The 11579-nt window shown below is 48.3% G+C and overlaps 1 protein-coding gene and 1 long non-coding RNA gene across 2 annotated transcripts in view; both read left to right on the top strand.

The window, feature by feature from the left end:
- Positions 1-5910: 5910 nt before the first annotated feature.
- Positions 5911-8109, top strand: LOC147106412 (protein BTG1-like). Its single transcript, XM_086009494.1, has 2 exons — positions 5911-6370; positions 6940-8109. Exons 1-2 carry the CDS (start codon positions 6226-6228, stop codon positions 7338-7340), a joined length of 546 nt encoding a protein of 181 aa, XP_085865620.1. The 5' UTR covers positions 5911-6225; the 3' UTR covers positions 7341-8109.
- A 312-nt stretch (positions 8110-8421) lies between these two features.
- The window catches only part of LOC147106411 (uncharacterized), a 47126-nt gene continuing 43968 nt past the window's right edge, over positions 8422-11579 (top strand). The window contains exon 1 of the long non-coding RNA XR_015081452.1: positions 8422-9106. This is a non-coding gene — a long non-coding RNA (uncharacterized LOC147106411). The remainder of the gene's footprint in view (positions 9107-11579) is intronic.

Below are 11579 nucleotides of genomic sequence, written 5' to 3'. Positions count from 1 at the left end.
GGAGTAGGCGCGGGAAGAGAAACCCAGCCGCAGCCGGGGAGGGAAATACCGGTCTGCGAGAGGGCTGGGAGGCGAACAGGAACCATGCGGGTGGGAGAGAGAGACAGAGCCGAGCAAGGAGAGAGAGGCTGCGCGAGAGCCAGTCCAGCGGCTGAGCTGTTCTCCACCAAGGGGTACCCAGAGCCGGTGGAACCGAACGTGCGGGAGAGAGAGCGACAGAGCCGGGTACGGAGAGAGAGACTGCGCGAGAGCCAGTCCAGCGGCTGAACTGTCCGCCGTTAACGGGGTGTACCCAGCGCCGGTAGAGCCATGCGAGCGGGAGAGAAAGACAGAGCCGAGTAAGGGGAGCTGTGCGGAAGCCAGCCCAGCGGCTGAACCTGTCCGCTGTGGGGAAAGCGTACCCCTTCCACCAGGGAAGAAACGCGGGAAGCCGCCATTAGGCGGAGAAGACGACAGAAGCGGGAAACCGCCAGTGAAGTGGGCGGGGCGAGAAGGAAAGAGCGGGAAACCGCCATTTTCGCGGGAAAACCGCCATCTTAGAAATAAACAAATAAATAAGAATACTTAAAGAAATACTTGTGTTGTACCCAAGGAAAGGAAGATGCCTAAGCGGGCGGACATCAACGAGTTCAATTCGGAGATAGAAGACTGGGCCACGTACGTAGAACGTATTGAGATACATTGTAAGGCTAACAAAATAGCTAAGGATGAAAAAGCTTTAACCTTACTTAACATGATGGGTGCGAAAACATTCGGGTTGTTGAAGCATCTTCTCTCACCAGCTAAACCGGCGGATCAGACTTTCGAGGATATGGTAGCAGTGCTGAAGGATCACTTGAACCCCACACCGTTGATGCTGGCTGAACGATTCAAATTCTACGCAAGAACGCAGAGGAAAGACGAAAGCAATGCGGAATACTTGGTCGAACTGCGTAGGCTAGCGAAATACTGCCAGTTCGGAGGGAATCTGACAGAGGCACTGCGTGACAAGTTCGTATGCGGATTGTCCAAAGAAGGAACGCAGAAGCGACTACTGGAAGAAAATGACCTCACACTGGACAGGGCTGTCCTCATAGCGGCATCGCACGAAGCCGCAGCGAAAGGAACGGCGGAAATGCAGCTAAAGGCAGCGGCACTAGGGGTGAACCAAATTACTTCGAGCACAATAAAATGCTACCGTTGTGGGAAGACAACACACGACCAGAATCAATGCCGGTTTAAAAACCAAGAATGCAGGAAATGTGGCAAGATCGGGCACATAGCTAAGGTATGCCGGTCAGGAGCAACGCACAACAATAAGGAGTCACCACAAAAATGGTACGGGAAGGTGCAAGAGGTGACTAAGAAGAGTCTGAGGGAACAGAAGTCGGTCTCACACTCCAAATGCAAAGGACTGGACAGTCTGAGAATTCACAACGTGAGCAATGAAGCTGACCGACAAACTATCTGGATAACGCTACAGATTGCAAAGGTCCAAGTAAAAATGGAAGTGGACACCGGATCGGCGTTGACGGTCATGAATAAGCATGACTATAAAAAAATTTTCAAGCATATTCCACTACGGGATACGGAACTAGTACTACAGACATACACGGGGCACAAAGTATTCCCCATCGGAAAGATAGAAGTCAAGGTGAGATACAAGGATAAAGATCATCACCGGTTGGACCTGTATGTATTGCCTGAGGGAGGACCACCACTTCTGGGACGGGAGTGGATCCGAAAAATAAAGTTGGACTGGCAGTCCCTAAACACCATGACGGTGGATTCCGAAAAAGAGGATGTCAAACCTGAACGGTTGTCCAGAATATTGGACGAAGCTAAGGAGGTATTCCAGCAAGGACTGGGAACACTGCGAGGAATTAAAGCAAAGGTTAAGATTGCAGAAAATGCAAGCCCAAAGTTTTTTAAGGCCAGATCGGTACCTTACGCAATACGACCAGCTGTGGAGGCAGAACTGGAAGAACTTGAACGATCAGGGGTTCTGTCAAAAGTGGACTGGAGTGAGTGGGCCACGCCCATTGTTCCCGTCATGAAGTCCTCACCAAGTAATAAGCCAGGGGGACCGGGGAAGGTCCGTATCTGCGGAGATTTCAAGATCACTGTGAATCCGGTGCTTCACACGGTACAATACCCGCTTCCGCGGATTGAAGATATCTTTGCTTCGTTGGCTGGAGGGAAGCATTTCACGAAAATAGATCTGGCTCAAGCATATCTACAGATGGAGGTCGAGGAAGAGTCACGCCAGTACCTCACCATCAACACTCACAGAGGCTTGTATCGCTACAATAGACTGGTCTTTGGGGTAGCTTCGGCGCCAGCAATTTGGCAGAGGGCCATGGAACAGATGTTACAAGGAATTCCAAGCACGCAGTGCTACTTAGATGACATTTTAATCACGGGAAAAGATGAGGAAGAACACCTCACGAATTTGAAACTGGTACTCACCAGGTTGAAGGAGTATGGCCTTCGGGTCAATCGCAAGAAGTGTGAGTTCTTCCAAAACTGGATCTCATACTGCGGTCATGTCATTGACCGAGAGGGACTGCATAAGTCACCTGAAAAGATAGAAGCGGTCGTGAAGGCCCCCGCTCCAGGAAACGTATCACAGTTAAGATCATTCTTGGGGTTGATTAATTACTATCACAAGTTTCTGCCAAATTTATCCACGGTGCTGCATCCGCTGAATGACCTGTTGCGGAAAGAAACACCATGGAAGTGGAGTGAAGAATGCAAAAAGGCTTTTCGCAGAAGCAAGGAGTTGATCACCTCTGAAGAAGTGTTGGCTCATTTCAACCCAGCATTACCCCTTCGTCTAGCTTGCGATGCTTCCCCGTACGGAATTGGGGCAGTACTCTCGCACAGGCTACCAAATGGCTCGGAAAGGCCAGTGGCTTTCGCGTCCCGATCATTGACACCCGCGGAGCGAAATTACGCCCAAATAGATAGGGAGGCCCTCAGTCTTGTGTGGGGCATGAAGAAATTCAACCATTACCTACAATGTAAAAAGTTCACATTGCTGACAGACCACCAGCCGTTGGTGTCCATATTCAACCCAAATAAGGCCGTTTCCACCATGACAGCACAAAGGTTACAAAGGTGGTCCGTGTTACTTGGGGCACACCAATACGAAATTGAGTACAAAAGGTCTAAACAGCATGGAAATGCTGATGGGTTGTCCTGCTTGCCATTGCCGATGGTAGAAGAAGCGAGTATAGTGGACCCAGTAGAGTTGTTCCACTCATCCATAGTGGAGTGTCTGCCGATAACAAACTCAATGATTGAGAATGAGACAAGGAATGACCCGACTCTTTCACGAGTCTATGATGTAACAGTGGAGGGATGGCCAGCACAGAGCGAACCAACACTGCAAGCATTTGCACAGAGGAAAGAACAACTGTCAGTGTGTCGAGGAACCCTGATGTGTGGATCTAGAGTGGTGATTCCACCCAAACTCCAAAAGAAAGTGCTAAAGGAGCTGCACGAAGGACATCTGGGTGGAGTAAAGATGAAGAATCTAGCAAGAGCGTTTGTGTGGTGGCCAGGCATTGATGGAGACATAGAGGAGATCACGAAGAACTGCCTAGGATGTCAGAGGGTTCAGAACGCGCCACCCCAGGCTCCTCTGCATCCATGGGAGTGGCCCTCATCGCCTTGGCAAAGAGTACACATCGACTTTGCTGGTCCATTTATGGACTCGATGTTTCTAATAGCGGTGGATGCCCACTCCAAGTGGCCGGAAGTAATTAAGATGACCACCACCACGACGGAAAAAACCATCACAGTGTTAAGGACTATGTTTGCTCGGAATGGCCTGCCGGAACAAATCTGTTCGGATAATGGACCACAATTTGTGTCCGAAGAATTCAAGAAGTTCTTAAAGAGCAATGGGGTTAAACATTACACGTCAGCCCCATACCATCCCGCCTCCAATGGATTGGCTGAAAGGTTTGTCCAGACCTTCAAGAAGGCCGTAAAAGCCATGAGTAATGAAAACATAAGTCTACAACATAAGGTGGATAGCTTTTTGTTGGCATACCGAAATGCAACACATGCGGTCACAAATCAAACTCCCGCAATGATGTTTTGTAATAGACGCCTAAGATGCCGGCTGGATTTACTAAAACCAAACGTCAGAAGAGACGTAGAGAACCGGCAATTCCAGGGCATGAACGACAGGGTCACTAGATCTTTCCAGATCGGTCAACGAGTGTTGGCCCGGGACTACCGTACTGAGAAATGGCAGCCTGGAACTATTGGGAAAAGGCTGGGGCCGTTGATGTACACCGTGGACATTGGAGACAATATAATAAGGCGTCATGTTGACCAAATCATAGGGTCCGCTACAAATGGGCAACCGACTTCACCACTTTCTCCGGGTAAGGTTGAGACTGAGATACCCAGAACACCTACTTCCGATCTAGTGATACTGGAGTCAGCTGAACCTGACACGGCTTTTCAAGCCGAATCGAACTTGCCAGAAGCACCTCCTAGCCCGCCTGAAATGACGACACCACTGCGGCGTTATCCGGACAGAATCCGGAAACCCCCAGAAAGACTGAATCTATGAACTGTCTTACATAAACCTGTATATATGTTAGAATGTATGTTCACTATGGACTTAGTATGTTGAAAGCTAAAAAGGGAGGATTGTAGTGTATGTACCCGTCTACCTTTAAGGAAACTATTGTATGTAACCGTTCACCTTTAAGAGAACTACTTTAGGGGTGGCACTACTTGTTGGCTTCTGTATACTGTAATACCGATAGTGACCACACCAGTATATAAGTGTTGTGGCAGGATTGCTGGGGCAGATTCGCCCTGACCTTCGAATAGTAAAGACCTGTTTGTTTGTTACTTCTGAAGTCTGTGTATTTATTAACTGCACAACCCACAGACTTTACAGGAGACAGGCGATGTTACGGAGGTGGAAACAGGCGGTCTCAGTTATGCTGCAGATATGTGGTCGGAAGCTCATTTCAGGGTCAAATATGACACCAAGGTTGTGAACAGTGTGGTTCAGCCTCAGACAGATGTTAGGGAGAGGGATGGAGTCAGTGGCTCGGGAACGGAGTTTGTGGCGGGGACCGAAAACAATGGCTTCGGTCTTCCCAATATTTAATTGGAGAAAATTTCCGCTCATCCAGAACTGGATGTCGTTCAAGCAGTCTGACAATTTAAGAGACCGTGGAGGGGTCGAGAGAGGTCATGCTTGTAAATCCTTTTTGCACCTTCTCCAGTGCCTCTATATCTTTTTTATGATAGAGACCAGAACTGTTCACAGTACTTACTGCAAGTGTGGTCTAACCAGGGATCCAGACAAGTTTAACATAACTCCCCTGCTTTTCAATGCTACCCCTTTAGAAATGAACCGTTAGTGCTTTGTTTGCATTTTTTGTGGCTACTTTTAGTGATTTATGTATCTGTACCCTTAGATCCCTTTGCTCCTCTACCTCAGTTTGAGCCTTAGGTTTTTATTTTTATATTAAAACTGATGATTGTATGGGAAACCTGAAACAGCCCCTTACATCACAGCAATGTAACCCTTTTTACAACAGCACTGCCGCACCATGTGACCCCTCCAGCAGCAGCAGCAGCGGCCGCACCACGTGACCCCCCACCACCAGCATCCTCTGGCCGGGCCGCACCACGTGACCTTCCTCCGGCCGGGCCGCACCACGTGACCCTCCTCCGGCCGGGCCGCACCACGTGACCCCCCAGCAGCATCTCCGGCCGGGCCGTACCATGTGACCTCTCAGCCGCATCGATCCCATTGACGGGGGGGGGGGGGGGGTGGGGGAGCAGAAGATTACGTCATCTCATCCCCGCGCGGCGGTGTCGCAGAAGCCCCGCCCCCTCTGTGGTGGTGACGTCACGTCCGGCCTGCCGCCTTATAAATAGCGGGCTCCCGGCGCTGGCGCATCCCGTTTGGCGGTGGAGTCCTGGTGTGCGGGTAGTGTAGTAGAAGCTCGCCTCACAACAACAACAAGAAGAAGACGAAGCAGCGCGGCGCTGACTCATCTCACTCACTTTCATTATTTCGCCTCACACCGCGCCGAAGAAGCAAACATTTTTTCCCCCCCCTGTTCCCTCCACATGTTTCATCACAAGCCGAATATTATATCCAAAAAAAGAGAAATTACTAATTTTTTAAAGTGATTTTTCTGGGGGGCGGGGGAATAAATTCATTTTATTTTCTAAAAAATTAAAAAAAGGATTTCCTCGATGTACGTTCTGGGCACTTGGGCCGATATGAAGCCAGAGATCACGGCGGCGGTGGGATTTATTTGCAAGCTGCTCCGGACCAAGGCTCTGGTGGACGAGCGCCAGCTGCAGACTTTCTGCCAGTCGCTGCAGGACCTGCTGGCGGGTAAGTGTCGACCTTCCGAACGGACCGCGGCGGCCCCGGGAGCTGGCGCCCAATGGAACGCTGCCCGGTAAAATGGAACGCGGCCCCGGGAGCTGGCGCCCAATGGAACGCTGCTCGGTAAAATGGAACGCGGCCCCGGGAGCTGGCGCCCAATGGAACGCTGCCCGGTAAAATGGAACGCGGCCCCGGGAGCTGGCGCCCAATGGAACGCGGCCCTGGGAGCTGGCGCCCAATGGAACGCGGCCCCGGTAAAATGGAAAGCGGCCCCGGGAGCTCGCGCCCAATGGCCCGGGACAATGTCTCCCATTGACCCCCGCGGACGTGTCCTAAAGCGCTGCCTAGATGTAACTTTTTTTATATTCTAATTTTTCTTTCTATCCCTCCCCTCCGTGCTTTGTGCTGCACGCTGAATGCAAAAAATCCTTTTGGCTGCAGTGAAAGCAAGGGTGCAAGACTGAATCTTCATTAATTGCCACAGGACGCTGCAAACAACAACCCCCCAAAAAAAGTGTTACTTTCTGTTAGCCTTTCTCCAGTTTAGATCATGTCTTCCTTTGCCTTTCCAACAGAGCACTATAAACACCACTGGTTCCCCGAGAAGCCGTGCAAAGGATCCGGGTACCGGTGCATCCGGATCAACCACAAAATGGACCCCATCATCTGGAAGGCGGCGAACCGGATCGGACTGAGCAACCAGCAGGTTTACCAGCTGCTCCCGAGCGAACTCACCCTCTGGGTCGATCCCTACGAGGTGTCGTACCGGATCGGCGAGGACGGCTCGATCTGCGTCCTGTACGAGGCGCACCCCATCGGCCACAGCCACCAGCACCACCACCACCTCCACCACCACCTCGGCGCCGGCTCGCCCCTGCCCATGGTGGACGGCAGCCGGACGAGCTGCAAGGACGAGCTGCTGATTGGCAGGACGAGCCCTTCCAAAGCCTACAGCATGATGACCGTGTCCAGCTAGTGCACGACCAAAGGCTGCACTGGTTTGGAGGGAAGGGTGGGGGGGGGGAAAGAAGGAAGGCTCCTATGATCTGGGACTCACTCTGGGGTCAGTTCTCTCTCTCAAATGTTAAGGAGAGAATTTGTAGCTCTCACACAGGCTGTATGTGTGTCTTTGAAAAAAAAATGTCAAATTTGCTCAAATGTTTCCAGCAATATACCAAATCCAGACCAAAATATATTTTATATATATATCTATCTATATATAGAAACATTTCTGTATGAGGAAACGAAAAAACTGCCAACTATCTGTCGCCTTTTACTTATTCCTCAAAACAGTATTTTGACACGTGGCGATTTGTTTTTAAAAAAAAATAAAATTAGGGCGAAAATATCTTTGAAATGGGTTTAAACAGCCTTTGTAGAGCTACAAAAGCACTGCTCTTTTAACATTTGACTAACTACTTTGATGAAATAGCTATATCTGTACATTGCTAGCCTAGGATTTTTCTAAAGTGCCGTCTTTTATTTTTAGCACTGTTCAGTGAAGTGGATGCGGACTGTAGTTTCTCCTCTACCGTGATCGGGTGGCTTCACAAATGTTTGGTTTGTGAATTCTGTTTCGATCATCTCTCGATATTTGGTAAATTATGAACTGCTGTAAATTTGTACAGTTCATGTATATTGGTCGTGGCAAAAAAGTTGTACAGATTTCTATTTTGGAAGAGAGATTTTCTTCTCTTATAATAAAACGTTTCCTATCTTGCCATTTTAACAAAAAAAAAACAAAAGTTGGCTTCCGTGTTTTGGTTGGGGAAGTGTTTGCGATTTCTTTGTGGCCCCTTGCAACCAGTATTCAGCACCGTAAAATTCCAAAATTGGCCTCGAAAGAGGGGAACTGAAAGTAAAATCTTAACATCCGAGTCTGCAGCTGATGCAATGTTTGAAAACAAAAGTGTAGGAATTAAGGTTTTTTTTGGAGATGCGATCAGCTAAAATTCTGTAGAATGCTTGAAATCATTTTTTTTGAACGGAATGATGGTCGGGGTGGGGGGCGGGGTGGGATGGTCGGGGTGGGGGGCGGGGTGGGATGGTCGGGGTGGGGGGCGGGGTGGGATGGTCGGGGTACAAGGGAAACCTGCGGCCAAAACAGGGCGACTTCCAAGCCAACGCATTTTTGAGTGTTACAGAACATTAAAAATAATGGAGCCCAGATCTCTCTCGTTTACTTTCTTCGCTTGGATCTTTGGGAATTCAAATGTTTACCCCCCCCCCCACCTCTGGTGTTTAGTTGGGCAAGTCCAAATGAGCTTTATAAGTGCTTGTTAGTATAATAGAAAGTGTTGGTGTGAAGATCAGCATCTGGTGAAGCGCCCAATAAGTCTCAACATGTCAGGTTCTTACCATTGAGAGCTTCCTCAGTAACCAGAAAGGGGCTGATTATTAGCTGTGGCTTGTTTACATTTACAATCCCCCGCGCCCCCCCCCTCCCCTCAATAGTATGTGCGTTCAAACTCGCTGCACTTCAGAACAAAATATTTCCAGACTTGTAGTAACTGAAAGGATAAAGTATGCTGCTAAAATGGGGGCGCATCTCGCCTTCTCCTTGGGCACTTCTAATCCATTGCATCTCAAAAGTGACACCGAATGACACCGGCCGTGTTAAATCCCCCACCGTCCTCCCTGGGACTGAGATGGAAATCGAACCTCTTTTGTTTCGGTGCAGACTGGATCGTGAGCAGCTTGGGACGTCCATCCAAACTCCCACTGTTACTCTGACGGCTACCGGTAAGTCTTCAAAAGACATTTTTTTAATCTCTTAAAGGAATGCCAGCGAGAGAGATTATTGTGTAGGAGGGAATATTCCTTGATACTCTTCCATTGTGCAAGGTGAGGTTGCCTCTTTGTGCCATGCATTATAATTAATTCAAGCCTAGAAAGATTCATATATTGCTTAGGAAGAATGCTCACATCAGCCATGAGATGATTTGTATTCCATTTGTGGAGCTGAATGCTTTATCTTGTGAATAAGTCCCGCAGCCTCGAGTGTGGAATACAAATGTGCAATGTATGGCAGATTCCCCCCAGCTGTTATGAATATTCATAGAATCATAGACATTTACAGCACAGAAGGAGGCCATTCGGCCCATCGTGTCTGTGACGGCCGACAAAGCTCTCCACCCTAATCCCACTTTCCAGCTCTTGGTCCGTAGCCCTTAGGTAACGGCACTTCAAGTGCATATCCAAGTACTTTTTAAATGCAATGAGGGGTTTCTGCCTCTACCACCCTTTCAGGCAGTGAGTTCCAGACCCCCACCGCCCTCTGGGTGAAAAAAGTTCTCCTCAACTCCCCTCTAATCCTTCTACCAATTACTTTAAATCTATGCCCCCTGGTTATTGGCCTCTCTGCTGTGGGAGATCGGTCCTTCCTATCCAGGTCCCTCAATTTTATACACATAATGGACAATTAAAGGAATATAAAATTGTCATCAGCTTCCCTCACCCATTATCTTGAGAGTGACCTTTTAATAATGGGAGTAAAAATTAAAGTACATTCCATTGAATTTTATACGTTCATAGTTTAATGTTTTTTTTTTGGAAGTGACAAGATATTTAACAAATCAACTAAGTGTACGTGTTGCAGGTTCAAGATCCTGCTGCTAACAGTTGCCCCAGTTGAAAAGATGTTTGGCAAGCCAGTTTTCATTTGTTTACAAACGCGTGGCAATAATGCAATTTGCATCAACACGGCCCCTTCGCCTCCGATGAGCGGCAAATCACAAGGCTCTTTTTAGAGGCAAAATAAAAAGGTTTGCCAGAAACGCTTTTCATAAAAGACAATGCCCCTTTGATTAATGCTGAGCAGTCTTTGTTGACTTGGATAGCGGGGGGAACAATTACTAGCCAAGTTGTTATCTTTACAGGAGCCCCCTGAAGGGTAACCTAGCCCTGGATGCGTGGCTGTAATTTGAAACTCTTATCAAAGGCAGAAAGGGGGAGGAAGCTATACAATATTGAAGCCATTATCCACGATTGCAAGGGTGGAAATATTTCTAAAGTTGCTAGGCTACACAAATGTGATGATGAAAATTGCTCAGTTTTGTTACCGTGTAACGTGAACGCATCAGAAAATTGCCAGATTATCTTTGTGATTGTTGATTTTATGATTACTTGGTAGCTGAGGGTTGATTGTATGAGTTCACACTCTGGTGCATTGCTGGGGGGACGGGGGGAGTGCTTATTGGAAATTGGATGTAGACGTTAGCAAACCCCAGGGATTCTCTATTCTTTAGCTCCAATAGTCTGAATTCTTAAAACTTACCTATGTTAGCTAAGGTTTATACTTCAGTTCAAGTCACACTCCAGAGACCTGAGCACAAAAAGCTAGGCCAACACTCCAGTGCAGTGCAGAGGGAGCGCTGCAACTGTCGGAAGCGCTGTTTTTCGGATGAGACGTTAAGCCGAGACCCCGTCTGCCCTCTCAGGTGGATGTAAAAGATCCCACAGCACTATTTCGAAGAAGAGCAGGGGAGTTCTCCCCGGTGTCCTGGCCAATATTTATCCCTCAACCAGCATCACTAAAAAAAAACATTATCTGGTCATTATTTCATTGCTGTTTGTGGGAGCTTGCTGAGTGCAAATTGGCTGCTGCGTTTCCTACATTGCAACAACAATTACACTTCAAAAAAGTACTTCATTGGCTGTGATGCGCTTTGGGGCGACCTGCGGTCGTGAAAGGTGCTATATAAGTGCAAATCTTGTTTTCTTTTATTGCGAGGCTAAAGCTATGTTCTGGGTGGAAACCAGATTCTACTGTATTTCAGTAAAAGAATGCAAAGGGTCCTCCCCATTTCTGGGAGCAGTATTAAAGGTTTTGAATAAACACCAGCTTCGTATAGTGTTCCCAGTTGCTACGGGGATACAAAGAACGTGCATTTCACGCCCTCAGGATGTCCCCAAGCGCTTCACAGCCAATGAAGTACTTTTTGAAGTGCAGTCACCGCTGTAAAGTAGGAAACGCGGCAGCCAATTTGCGCACAGCAAGCTCCCACAAACAGCAATGAGATACATGACCAGATAAGCTGTTGAGGGATAAATATTGGCCCAGGACACCGAGGATAACTCCCCTGCTTGAAACATTGCCGTGAGATCTTGTCCGTTCACCTGAGAAGGCAGGCGGGCACCTCCGACGGTGGAGCACTCCCTCAGTACAGCACTGCTGCCAGCCTAGATTTTGAGCTCATGTCTCTGGAATGGGACT

The sequence above is a fragment of the Somniosus microcephalus genome, chromosome 16, assembly GCF_052327205.1.
Source record: "Somniosus microcephalus isolate GS21.2 chromosome 16, FLI_Smic_1.0, whole genome shotgun sequence".
In the NCBI taxonomy this organism is placed as follows: domain Eukaryota; kingdom Metazoa; phylum Chordata; class Chondrichthyes; order Squaliformes; family Somniosidae; genus Somniosus; species Somniosus microcephalus.
This window is presented reverse-complemented; position numbering and strand designations above follow the sequence as displayed.